The 13,884-nt window shown below is 40.7% G+C and overlaps 1 protein-coding gene and 1 pseudogene across 1 annotated transcript in view; both read right to left on the bottom strand.

The window, feature by feature from the left end:
• YIPF4 (Yip1 domain family, member 4) overlaps positions 1 to 8,846 on the bottom strand; it is a 33,302-nt gene extending 24,456 nt beyond the window's left edge. Inside the window, exon 1 of the mRNA XM_010829818.1 lies at positions 8,524 to 8,846. Within this exon, the coding sequence (XP_010828120.1) occupies positions 8,524 to 8,602 (79 nt within the window). The 5' untranslated portion in view covers positions 8,603 to 8,846. The remainder of the gene's footprint in view (positions 1 to 8,523) is intronic.
• A 545-nt stretch (positions 8,847 to 9,391) lies between these two features.
• Positions 9,392 to 13,884, bottom strand: part of LOC104981005 — a 28,954-nt pseudogene continuing 24,461 nt past the window's right edge.

Raw genomic sequence — 13,884 nt, 5'->3', positions numbered from 1 at the left:
TTTTCATTTCACGGCTGCAGTCACCATCTGCAGTGATTTTGGAGCCCAAAAAAATAAAGTCTGACACTGTTTCCATTGTTTCCCCATCTATTTCCCATGAAGTGATGGGACCAGATGCCATGATCTTAGTTTTCTAAATGTTGAGCTTTAAGCCAACTTTTTCACTCTCCACTTTCACTTTCATCAAGAGGCTTTTTAGCTCCTCTTCACTTTCTGCCATAAGGGTGGTGTCATCTGCATATCTGAGGTTATTCATATTTCTCCCGGCAATCTTGATTCCAGCTTGTGCTTCTTCCAGCCCAGCGTTTCTCATGATGTACTTGTACTCCTTTTCCTATCTGGAACCAGTCTGTTGTTCCATGTCCAGTTCTAACTGCTGCTTCCTGACCTGCATATAGGTTTCTCAAGAGGCAGGTCAGGTGGTCTGGTATTCCCATCTCTTTCAGAATTTCCACAGTTTATTGTGATCCACACAGTCAAAGGCTTTGCCATAGTCAATAAAGCAGAAATAGATGTTTTTCTGGAACTCCCTTGCTTTTTCCATGATCCAGCGGATGTTGGCATTTTGATTTCTGGTTTTTCTGCCTTTTCTAAAACCAGCTTGAACATCTGGAAGTTCACGGTTCACATACTGCTGAAGCCTGGCTTGGAGAATTTGGGGCATTACTTTGCTAGCATGTGAGATGAGTGCAATTGTGCGGTAGTTTGAGCATTCTTTGGCATTGCCTTTCTTTGGGATTGGAATGAAAACTGACCTTTTCCAGTCCTGTGGCCACTGCTGAGTTTCCACATTTGCTGGCATATTGAGTGCAGCACTTTCACAGCATCATCTTTCAGGATTTGAAATTGCTCCACTGGAATTCCATCACCTCCACTAGCTTTGTTCATAGTGATGCTTTCTAAGGCCCACTTGACTGCACATTCCAGGATGTCTGGCTAATATATTTGTGTGATTTTTTGGTTAATGTCTCTAAGTTCCCTGATGGGAGAAGCTAAGTGTGTTTGTTGCCCTTTTGTTTTGAACACGTTAACTCCAATACCTGTTACAGTACCTGGTCCATAGTAGGCAGCCAACAAATGTGTGTAAGTTGGATGAATTAATTAATGGAAGGGTACACAGCTGCACAGATCTTGAAAGAAAGTAATAAGAATGTTGAAGTTGAAAGTTCAATTTCAAAAATGAAAGTTGAGGGAAAGAAGACTTTTGTCATTCTGCAGTGTATTTTGGTAACACTGTAACCTGCAATAACATGAAAAATAAAATATGTATCTAATGAACTGGAATGTACTAAATAAAAAACAATAGAAGCTATATTAAGAAAAGGCATTAGGGCTTTCCTGGTGGCTCAGTGGTAAAGAATCGACCTGCCAAAGTAGGAAATGGGTTTGATCTCTGGTCCAAGGAGATCCCACATGCTGTGGAGCAACTAAGCCTGTGTGCCACAACTACCGAGCCCAGCTGCTGCAACTACTGAGGCCTCTACGCCCTTAAGCCATGCCCCACCGAGAGAAGCCGCCGCAGCAAGAAGCCCACGCACCGTGACCAGAGAGCAGCCCCCGCTCACCGCAACTAAAGCCCTGCAGCACAAAGACCCAGCACAGGCAAAAAAAAAAAAATTTAAAGGAAGAGATATTAGAGGGTTTTAATAAAGGAGATATACAAAATTATATTTGCACTCTGTAAACACAGTCCTTGGAGAAGGAAATGGCAACTTATTCCAGTATTCTTGTCTGGGAAATTCCATGAACAGAGGAGCCTGGCAGGCTACGGTCCATGGGGTCGGACAGAGTCGGACGTGACTTAGCGACTAAACAACAACCATAAACATAATTTTAGCTAGACTATGGAGGACTGATTTAAGGGGGGAGAGGTTAAGGAGGAAGTACTGTCAGTAAAGAACAGAGAAGAGAAACGGAAAGGACTTGAACTAAGGCAATGGAGCTATTCTGAAATAACTGGATGATCAACTGACTATGAGAAGGTGAAAGAGAGAATAGAGACAAGTTTCTGGACTTTGGAAGAGGAACTATATCACAAACATTAAGTCATTTTCTCTTTAGTACTTGTCTCATTTTCAACATTGGTTAAGCAATCCACCGATAAATATTTATGGCTTACTTATTTCTATAAGCCCTGAGAGTGATATAAAGAAGATACTTCAAAGAGTTTAAAATCCAATTGATCATATAGCCAAACAATGGACTACTATTGAGCCAGAAAAGGAATGACTTACTGATACATACTGTAACATGAACAAACCTTGAAAGCATTATGCTGAGTGAAAAAAAAAAGACACAAAAGGTCACATATTGTATTATTCTGTTTACACGAAATATCAACAATAGGCAAATCTCTAAAGTCAGAAAGTACATTAGAGGAAAAAAAAAGAAAGTAGAATAGTGGTTGCCAGGGACTGGAACACAGAAGCACCACAGCCTTATCTTAATGAAAAAGTATAATGTAGTCATCAAACATTTATTAAGTTCCTGCTATGAAGCAGGCGCTGTGCTAACTCCAAGGAGCTCAAGCTATAAATCAGCATTGTTTTAGGTCTGTGAAGATTGGGAAGTATAAAATACAGGGACTCTTGTGCTCAATCATGTCTGACTCTTTGTGGCCCAATGGATTGTAGCCTGTCAGACTTCTCTGTCCACGGAATTTTCCAGGCAAGAATACTGGAGTGGGCTGCCATTTCCTACTCCAGGGGATTGTCTCAACCCAGAGATCAAACCCTTGGCATCTCCTTCATTGGCAGGCAGATTTTTTTACCACTGAGCCACCTGGGAAGCAATATACAGGGACTGCCTCAGCCAATTACTACCTTTGTAATAATCATAAGGCTGTGATCAATGAAGAGGTTAAAACTGAAGGAAAAAAAAAAAGCCCAGGCTTAAATTGAAGAAAGCAGGGAAGACCACTAGGCCAATCAAAGTGAAAGTGAAGTCGCTCAGTCGTGTCCAACTCTTTGTGACCCCATGGTCTGTAGCCTACCAGGCTTCTCCGTCCATGGGATTTTCCAGGCAAGGGTACTGGAGTGGGTTGCTATTTCCGCCAATCAGGTATGACCTAAATCAAATCCCTTATGATTATACAGTGGAGGTGATTAATAGATTCAAGGGATGAGATTTGAGAGACAGAGTGAGGAACTATGGACAGAGGTGCGTTACACTGTACAGGAGGCAGTGACCAAAACCATCCCAAAGAAAAACAAATCCAAGAAAGCAAAGTGGTTGTCTGAGGAGGCTTTACACACAGCTGAGGAAAGAAGAGAAGCAAAAAGCAAGGGACAAATGGAAAGATATACCCAACTGAATGCAGAGTTCCAGAGAACAGCAAGGAGAAATAAGAAGGCCTTCTTAAATGAACAATGCAAAGAATAGAGGAAAACAACAGAATGGGAAAGACTACAGATCTCTTCAAGAAAACTGGAGATACCAAGGAACCATTTCACGCAGGGATGAGCATGGTAAAGGACAGAAACGGTAAAGACCTAACAGAAGCAGAAGAGATTAAAAAGAAGTGACAAGAACACACAGAAAAACCATACAAAAAGGTCTTAATGACCCAAATAACACGATGGTGCCTGATATCCAGGAGTCAGAAGTCAAGTGGCCCTTAGGTAGCATTACTACAAACAAGGCTAGTGGAAGTGACAGAATTCCAGCTAAGCTATTTAAAAATCCTAAAAGATGACACTGTTAAAGTGCCACACTCAATATGCCAGTAAATTTGGAAAATTCAGCAATGGCACAGGACTGGAAAAGGTCAGTTTTCATTCCAATCCCAAAGAAGGGCAGTGTCAAATAATGTACAAACTACCAGGCAATTGTGTTCATTTTGCATGCTAGTAAGGTTATATTCCAAATCGTTCAAGCTAGGCTTCAGCAGTACATGAACTGAGAACTTTCAGATGTACAAGCTGGATTTAGAAAAGGCAAAGGAACCAGAAATCAAACTGCCAACATCCGTTGGATCATACAAAAAGAAGGGAATTCCAGAAAAACATCTACTTCTGCTTCATTAACTATGATAAAGCCTTTGTGTGGGTCACAACAAACTGGAAAATTCTTAGAGATGGGAATACCAGACCACCTTATCTGCGTCCTGAGAAACCTGTATGCAGGTCAAGAAGCAACAGTTAGAACTGGACATGGAACATCAAACTGGTTTAAAATTGGGAAAGGAGTATGTCAAGGCTATATACTGTCACCTTGCTTATTTAACTTATATGTAGAGTGCATCATTTGAAACGCCAGGCTGGATGAATCACAAGCCTGGATCAAGACTGCTGGGAGAAATATCAATAAGCTCAGATATGCAGATGACACCATCCTACTAGCAGAAAGGGAAGAGGAATTAAAGACCCTCGATCAAAGTGCAAGAGGAGAGTGAAAAGGCTGGATTAAAATTCAACATTAAAAAAAACGAAGATCATGGCATCTGGTCCCATCACTTCATGGCAAATAGATGGAGAAAAAAATGGAAACAGTGAGAGACTTTATTTTCTTGGGCTCCACAATCGCTGTGGATGGTGAATGCAGCCGTGAAATTAAAAGACACTTGCTCCCTGGAGAAAAGCTATGACAAACTTAACATATTAAAAAGCAGAGACATCACTTTGCTGACAAACGTCTATATAATCAAAGCTATGGTTTCTCCAGAAGTCATGTACGGACGTGAGAGATGGATCATAAAGAGGGCTGAGTGCCAAAGAACTGATGCTTTTGAACTGAGTGCCAAAGAACTGATGCTTTTTGTGGTGTTGGAGAAGACTTTTGATAGTCCCTTAGACAGCAGGGAGATCAAACCAGTCAAGCCCGAATTTTCACTTGAAGGTCTGATGCTGAAGCTGAAGCTTCAATACTTTGGCCACCTGATACAAAGAGCCTACTCACTGAAAAAGACCCTGATGCTGGGAAAGACTGAGGGCAGGAGGAGAAGAGGGCAACAGAGAATAAGATGGTTGGATGGCATCACCAACTCAATGGACATGAATCTGAGCAAACTCCAGGGGATAGTGAAAGACAGGGAAGCGCGGTGTGCTGCAGCGAGGTCTCAGAGAGTCAGACACGACTTAGTGACTGAACAACATCATCATAGTTTTTAAAGAATGTTCTTCCCTCTTTTCAACCTGAAGAACTTTTCCTTTAAACTGTACCTCATCTTTCGCTGAAGACGTCCTTGATCCCTTCCTGCACTTAACCACTTCTACTTTCAACCTCCTTTTTATAGTATTTATTATGTATGATGAATTTTTAAAAATCTCTTATTAAGCCATTTTTTGGTGTTAGGGACTTCTTCATATGCAGTCCCTCACGTACAGACATACTCCCTTCATTCTACATAAAAAAACATTACTTATCTTTCACAATTTGACAAAATATTACCTCTATTAAATTGTCCCTGATCTTTCAGCTATAAAAAATGTCCTCTCCTGACTGATCTTTCATAATATTCTAAATCAGAGCTTCTCACGCTTTAATATGCTACACGAATCACTGAAGGATGATCTTGTCAAAATGTATACTACAATTAAGCAGATTATTCTGCATTACTAGCGCCCAGCAATGCCAATGCTGCTGGTTTGTGGAAATGAAACAGGCAAAGAATCATTTATTTGTGTGATAAAAAATAAAGTCACAGGGTTGCTTTAAAGACTTCTATATAATATTTTACCTATGTATAACAGTATCGTTGTTGTTGTTCAGTCGCTAAGTCATTTCTGACTCTTCTGTGACCCCATGGACCCTGCCAGGCTCCTCTGCATTCTTGCATTTAAACACATGCATTTCATTACTGCTTTTGGATGTAGGTTTACACCACAGACTTGAATATTCAGTCTGGATTTCATTATTCACTTATTTATTCATTTACTGGCCATACATAGCTTATGTTCTTTTAACTAGTACTTATGGACCCTGCTTTTATACACATTACCTTAAGCAGTTTTCACAATATTCTTATAAGTGTGCTTTTCATTTTACTTAATGTAAGTTTATAGGAGCTATGTAATGTCGTCAATATCACACAGCTACTGTCAGAGTCAGAAGTTTAACTGAAGTCTTCTGGTTCTAAATCCAGTAAGTTTTTAGCTATACCATCCAGGTGTGCTAAATTTTGTAGTCAAAAATGTGAATGTCATATGAGACAAAAGAAAGCAGAAATCATTTATTCCTTCAACAATTATGTTGTGATGTTTATATTCTGGGTTCTGTGCTAAGTACCGGATACAGAAAAGATTAGGGAAGTTTCTGAGTAACAGTTAAGCAAAGTTTCAGCAAGGAAGGAGTATTTGATTTCATCCTGGTGTAAGGAAGAGAAACTGCATTCTAAGCAGGAGGACCAGGATACACATATATATGGATACAAACACCAAGGCACATTTTAGAACAAAGAACATGTACAGTTAGTAACAGTAAGTATTAAGAGACCTAAGCAGAATGTAGGACAGTATACATGAAAACATCTATAAGCTGAAAACATTCATGTTTAGACAAAAAAACATAAAAACAGAAAAGCCAAGAATTTACATGGCATGCTTAGGAACCAGAGAAAAGACTTGGCGTCACAGAGTGAATGTTTATGTTAGAGAACAACAAAAAATAATTGTGGGGCCAGTTGATAATGAAACTCAAAGCAGCAGCAACACTGCTAACAAGTACTGAGCATTTAACTCTGCCAGATGTACTGCTTTGCATCTGCAAAATGTTTGCGCACTTGGCTACTATCATTCTCATTTTAAGTACATGAAAGCTGAGGTTAAGAGAGATTGAGTAATTTGCCCAATATCACATGAACAGTAACTGGTAAAGACACAATGGAAATCCAGGATTTTATACTTTATATACACTATCCACTTTACAAAAATATATGAAAGCTGCATGATGATTTAGTGTAAAGAAATCTGAGGAGACAGAACACTAGCTCTTAATTCCAGGTCCTTCGTGTGGAGGTTATTGAACTTTTCTAAGCCTCAGGTTCACTAAAACTCAGGAATAAAGCTCAGCAAGATTCTTAAAAAGATCAAACAAGTCGCTTGCTTAAAATAGTCTGTATATTCCAACTGTATAAGGTTATACACATGAGAATATTATTTATACACATATCTATCTTTGTCTGTATTACCCTAGATATATAGGGAATCTATACAATCTTGGAGGATATGTGGACAAGTTTGAATAAACCTTATGGATTTTACTTATCCCAGGTTTCTTGGTTTTATGTATGGAGTCAATGGATTAGTTTGCTATATTATTATCAGATTTCTTCAGTGTATTTAAGAAAGGTAATTCCTGGGGGAAGGAAGGACATGAAAACTATAAACACAGATACAAAAGTTTGAACAAACAGGCTGTGATACTAAATTACATAATTTTTTCTTAAAGTCTGGGAAATTAAGGTCACTTATTCCTCCCCAAGCACTAGGCTACCAAACGTAGATGTAACAAATTAAACTATTTTGGGTGGCTATACTTCACCAAATTTCGGTATTACATTTAAATGTATCAGCTATGTTCTCTATGATAAAATTTTTGTTTCACATTTTGAATTATAGCCAAAATTACAGTACTTAAAAAAAAATAATAACACTCATAAAACAAAAACGAGGAAAGCAAAACAGAAAAAGGGAAAGCAAGTTGTATTAACTGAATATTACAAAACTAGTCTTCTCAGGAAACACACTATGTGTCCTTCTCGAGGATGAAATTTCTACAATTAAGAAAAATTTTTTTTTTTTCATATTGAACAGGTAAGTCTCGTCAATGGAAAATTACTGGTTAACAAAGTCTAACGAAAGGAGCAGAGAAAGATTTCTGTTACAAAGAGTTTGGTAAAGTACACAGAAAAGGAGGAAAACAAATTCTCCCCTACTGTAGAAAAATCTCTCTAGCTTCCTCAAAACAGTATCTGGCGAAAATCTGGAGAACCTACTGGGAACACTAGGCTGGATTACAAGAAGTTTCAAACACATCTGGGTTTACTTCTCCGAACACTGTCAAATACCATGAAATAGGAGGAAAACTAGGGACGTAGGCAAAATACCAGATTCCATAAAAACCACGAACTCCTCGCGGGAGGTTAATACTTGCAGCGCCGAATCTACGCAAAAGTTATGTACTGATAAACAACAGAGCAACAGAGCCCTCCTTCCTCATTCTCATTCTCTGACACCGATCCCGGCCAATCTAACCATCAGTTTCTGAGTTACAATAAGTCATTTTAGAAATAAAATCTTGGGTCCCGTGGGTGCACTCGAGGTGGGTGAGTCCGCCAGATAAACGTGACACCAGATGGTGTGGGGAGAGCCAGAAGCCGACCGAGTCACTTGGAAAGCTCCCCACGCCCCACCCTCGGCCACTCGGCCCTCTCGGAAGGCCCGGCGAACGCACAGGCTAGAGTCACCCGTAGGTCAGCTTGCTGTCCGTACCCACCAGGCCACAATCACCTCGGCATCAGAAACACCCTGCCGTGTCCGCCCGGCGTCCCCCGGGGTGACGGGCCCTTCGGGGGCCCAGTCTCACCTTCCGCGTCTGCTGAGGAGACAAAGGTGAAGTCCCCGTTAGTGGGGGTATACGCCGGGGGCGGGCCCGGCGGCTGCATCTCGCGGCCCCTCCGAGCCCGCGGCGGAGGAGGAGGCTGAGGCTGGGCCCAGGCCCCAAGGCCGCCGCGCCGCCGACCCGCACCCGCGCCCTAAGGTGGGACCCGTGAACTGGGAGATGCAGGCTGGGAGCAAGGCCGGAGACAACGCAGCTAGCCACGAAGCTATCCCCAAAGGTCTACCGAAGTGCCCTCCGTGGCGACCGCCCAGGAACCACGACGCCGGCGCCCTGACAGGACCATAACAGTGACAGCGCCGCTGTGATTGGCTCTTTGTAATCTGCTCTTCCATTGGCTCTCGGAGAAAGGTTCTGATTGGCTTTCCCTCTTGTTGATTGCGGAAGTTTACCCGGGACAGGAAGTTCATTTGTAATTCGTGGAAAACTCTGGCGTCTCACTTTTTTCATTTGTTTCCGTCAAGTCTCCTGCCTTTTGGCTTTTCTTTATATTCTCTACTTTTGTTAACTGGAGGGAGTAAAAATTTGAGAATTAGGAGTGTTTTAAACAAATCAGCCCTGGAATATCCCTAGATTCCCTTTCCTTTAGATATTAATTGTATCTCGCTCTCTTTTTAACGTTTTAATTTTGTATTGGGGTATAGCCAGTTAACAGTGTTGTGGTAGTTTCAGGCGAACAACAAAGGGGCTCAACCATACACCTACATGTATCCATTCTCCCCCAGTATCTTGACTTAAATTGTATATGGTCCTTAAGACTTACTTTTCTCATCTGTGAAATGAAGGGCTGGATTGGATACTTAAAAAAAAAAAGCTATAAATTTCCACTCAAACATTAGGGCGCTTGTCTACCACATTCCTCAGTGACTGAGGCAATTGAAGCCTGAAAAGGTAAGGAAGGAGCACAATTAGAAGAGCACCTATATCTTCTGAATTCTATTCCAGTGCTGTTTTCACAAGGTCCTGTCTGCTGATAAACTTGTTCAGTTGCTAAGTCATGCCCAACTCTTTAAAATCCCCATGAATTGCAGCATGGCCAGGCTCCCCTGTTCTTCACTATCTCCCAGAGTTTGCTCAAATTCATGTCCATTGAGTCCATGATGCTGTCTAACCATCTCATTCTCTGCCACCCCTTTCACTTTTTGCCTTCAATCTTTCCCAGCATCAGGGTCTTTTCCAATGAGTCCACTCCTCCCATCAGGTGGCTAGGTATTGGAGCTTAAGCATCAGTCCTTCCAATGAATATTCAGGGATGACTTCTTTTAGGCATGACTGGTTTGATCTTGCTGTCCAAGGGACACTCAAGACTTCTGCAGCACCACAGTTCAAAAGCATCAATTCTTTGGCACTCAGCCTTCTTTATGATCCAACTCTCACATCCGTACATGACTTCTGGAAAAACCATAGCTTTGACTGTATAGACTTTTGTCAGCAAAGTTATGTCTCTGCTTTTTAATATACTGTCTAGGTTTGTCAGAGCTTTTCTTCCAAGGAGCAAGTATCTTTTAATTTTGTGGATGCAGTCACTGTCTACAGTAATTTTGGAGCCCAAGAAAATTCCAATACTTTGCCCACCTGATGCGAAGAATCTGACTCATTAGAAAAAACCCTGATAGAAAAATTGAAGGCAGCAGGAGAAGGGGATGACAGAGGATGAGATGGTTGAATAGCATCACCGACTCGATGGATATGAGTTTGAGCAAGCTCTGGGAGTTGGTGATGGACAGGGAAGCCTGGTGTGCTGCAGTTCATGGGGTCACAAAGAGTCAGACATGACTAAGCGACTGAACTGAAGAAAATAAAATCTACTTCCACCTTTTCCTCATCTATTTGCCATGAATTGATAGAACCAGATGCCATGATCTTTGTTTTTTGAATGTTGAATTTTAATCCAGCTTTTTCACTTTCCTCTTTCACCTTCATCAAGAGGATCTTTAGTTCCTCTTCACTTTCTGCCGTAAGGGTGGTGTCATCTGCATATCTGAGGTTGCTGATATTTCTCCTAGCAATCTTGATTCCAGCTTGTGAGTCATCCAGACTGGCGTTTTGCATGATGTACCCTGCATACAAGTTAAATAAGCAGGGTAATAATATACAGCTGTGATGTACTCCATTCCCAATTTTGAACCAGTTCGTTGTTCCATGTCTGGTTTTAACTGTTGCTTCTTGACCTGCATACAGGTTTCTCAGGAGGCAGGTCAGGTGGTCTGGTATTCCCATCTTTTAAGAATTTTCCACAGTTTGTTGCGATCCACACAGTCAAAGGCTTTGGCATAGTCAATAATGCGAAGTAGATGTTTTTCTGGACCTCTCTCACTTTTTTTATGATCCAATGGATGTTGGCAATTTGATCTCTGGTTCCTCTGCTTTTTCTAAATCCAGCTTGAACATACGGAAGTTCACAGTTCACGTACTGTTGAAGCCTGGCTTGGAGAAATTTGAGCATTACTTTGCTAGCATGTGAAATGAGTGCAATTGTGCAGTAGTTTGAGCATTCTTTGGCATTGCCTTTCTTTGGGATTGGAATGAAAACTGACTTTTTCCAGTCCTGTGGCCACTGCTGAGTTTTCCACATTTGCTGGCATATTGAGTGCAGCACTTTCACAGCATCATCTTTCAGGATTTGAAAGAGCTCCACTGGAATTCCATCACCTCCACTAGCTTTGTTCATAGTGATGCTTTCTAAGGCCCACTTGACTGCACATTCCAGGATGTCTGGCTCTAGGTCAGTGATCACACCATCGTGATTATCTGGGTCATGAAGATCCTTTTTCTACAGTTCTTCTGTGTATTCTTGCCAGCTCTTCTTAATCTCTTCTGCTTCTGTTAGATCCTTGCTGTTCTGTCCTTTATTGTGCTCATTTTTGTAAGAAATGTTTCCTTGGCATCTCCAATTTTCTTGAGGGGATCTGTAGAAGAGTACATATCTTGTTGTTTCCCCCTTTTCTTTGCACTGTTTTTTTTAAAGAAGGGCTTCTTTTCTCTCCTTTCTAATCTCTGGAAGTCTTCATTCAGTTGGGTATATCTTTCCCTTTCTCACCTGCCTTTTACTTCTTTTCTTTCCTCAGCTATTTGTAAAACCTCCTCAGATCACCACTTTGCCTTCTTGCGTTTCTTTTTCTTTGGAGTGGTTTTGGTCACTGCCTCCTATACAATGTTACAAATCTCTCTCCATTGTTCTTCAGGCACTCTATCCAAGCCGCATTAATGTGATGTCCAATTTTTGAGAGAAGTTTTGAGGGTATAATGAGGACAGAGTTTGAGAGAGATAAATGATAGTTCAGCAGTAGAGCAATGGGAAGTCATGGCCATTAATGTGTAAAAGGAAATACTGACAGATTTCTCACAGGAGGTAACAATTAACTCGGTACTTAAAGGGTGTATAAAAATTTTTGACCAAAGAGATATGTGGGGCTGGCAGCCTGGGTCATCACATTCCAAAGATCTGGAAACTAGAAGTCATTTACTTTACTTGGAGCTTAAGTTACATGAGAGAGGATGGCTACAGATGTGATTGCATGAATAGGTAAAGAAGAAATAATGAACAATATTGCATGCTAAAAAATGTTTTATGAAAGTGTTGGGGGAGCCTTTAAAGGAATTAGAGCAGAGAAGTGACATACTAGATATTCTTGTTAGAATAATTACTTAGGATATCCACAGTAGTGGATGTTTTGATTTGGGGAGCAGAGACTTGTGTTAGACTTTAACAAAAATATAATGTCTTGGACTAAGGTTGCAGATTGGTAATGGGGAAGAAGAAACACTGAGACATATTAAGGATTAAGAATCCGCAAGGGATTCCTGGTGGTGCAGAGGATAGGAATCCACTGCTGTGCGGGGAACACAGGGTCAATCCCTGGCCTGGGAAGCCTCCACGTGCCTCAGGGCAGCTAAGCCTGTGCACCACAACTACTGAGGCTGTGTGCCATAGTTTCTGAAACCCGAGTATTCTGGAGCCCACGGTCTGCAATGAGAAGCCACTGTAGCAAGAAACTGGTGCATCACAACTAGAGGATAGCCCCTGCCCTCTGGAACTTGAGAAAGCCTGTGCACAGCAGCCAAAACTCAGAGTAGCGGTGGATACATAAATACTTTAAAAAGTATGCATTTGAAAAAACAGCCACTTCTCTCAGTCTATGAAGATTGGCTCTGTGTCATGGCAGTCCTTCACTGATTAGCTGGTTGTGCCCTGAACCTCGGGTCTTCACAACATGCCCCTCTCAGCATGGAATCCCCACTCTCATTCTTACCAAGATTAAATAGATTTTTCTTAAATGAATGTTTTTCCATTTGTACCCTGAGGACAATTTCTAGAGACTTTAAATAATTGTTTTTTCAAATAATTTTCTCCAATTAAACTGTGTTGTTGTTGGGGTGAGAGTGCTGAACTCTTTAGTCCACTTTGCCATAATTTTGTGCCCATCCTTTTAACTTTTCTGTATCCTTAAAGGCCAGATATGTCTTTTTGTAAATAGGACTTTTTCCCTAGAGTAACAACCTTGGCTTTTAAACTTGACCATTGAGTCCATCTACATTCATTGTAGTTACCGGTGCATTGCTATTATTATTTTTTCCATCTTGTTTTGTGCTTTCTGTTTGTCTGCCTATTAAATTTAACTGTGTTTGGCTTCTCTTCTTTATTTTGATTATTTTCTCTCATTGTATCTTTTCATTTTACTAGTTTAGAGCTTATACTCTCTATTTCTATTTTCTTATCAATTGCAATGCACTTCTTTAAATCTTTTTAAAAAAAATTATTTATTTTTTAATTGAAGGATAATTGCTTTACAGAATTTTGTTGTTTTCTGTCAAACCTCAACATGAATCAGTCATAGGTATACATATATCCCCTCCCACTTAAACCTCCCTCCCATCTCCCTCCCCATCCCACCCCCATAAAAGCAAATCAAACAATCAACAAAGGATTAATTTCCAAAATACACATGCAATGCACTTTTAACATCTGTACTTAACTTATCAGGCTTCCCTGGTGGCTCAGACAGTAAAGAACCCGAACTTAACTTAATCACAGTCTAAAGTTAATCAATATTATTACTCTCTCGAGATAATACAAAAACTCTAGACCACAATAACTTTGATAAGCCCCAAACAACTTGGGTGTTAGTTCTAGAAGGTCTTGTAGTTCTTCATAGAACTGTTCAGCTTCTTCAGTGTTACTGGTCGGGGCATAGACTTGGGTTACCGTGATATTGAACGGTTTGTCTTGGAAATGAACAGAGATCATTCTGTCATTTTTGAGATTGCATCCAAGTACTGCATTTCAGACTCTTTTGTTGACTATGATGGCTACTGCATTTCTTCTAA

This window comes from Bison bison, unplaced genomic scaffold, assembly GCF_000754665.1.
Source record: "Bison bison bison isolate TAMUID 2011002044 unplaced genomic scaffold, Bison_UMD1.0 scf7180017864508, whole genome shotgun sequence".
NCBI lineage: Eukaryota > Metazoa > Chordata > Mammalia > Artiodactyla > Bovidae > Bison > Bison bison.
Note: the sequence above shows the minus strand (reverse complement) of the source record. Positions and strands in the feature narration are given on the sequence as shown.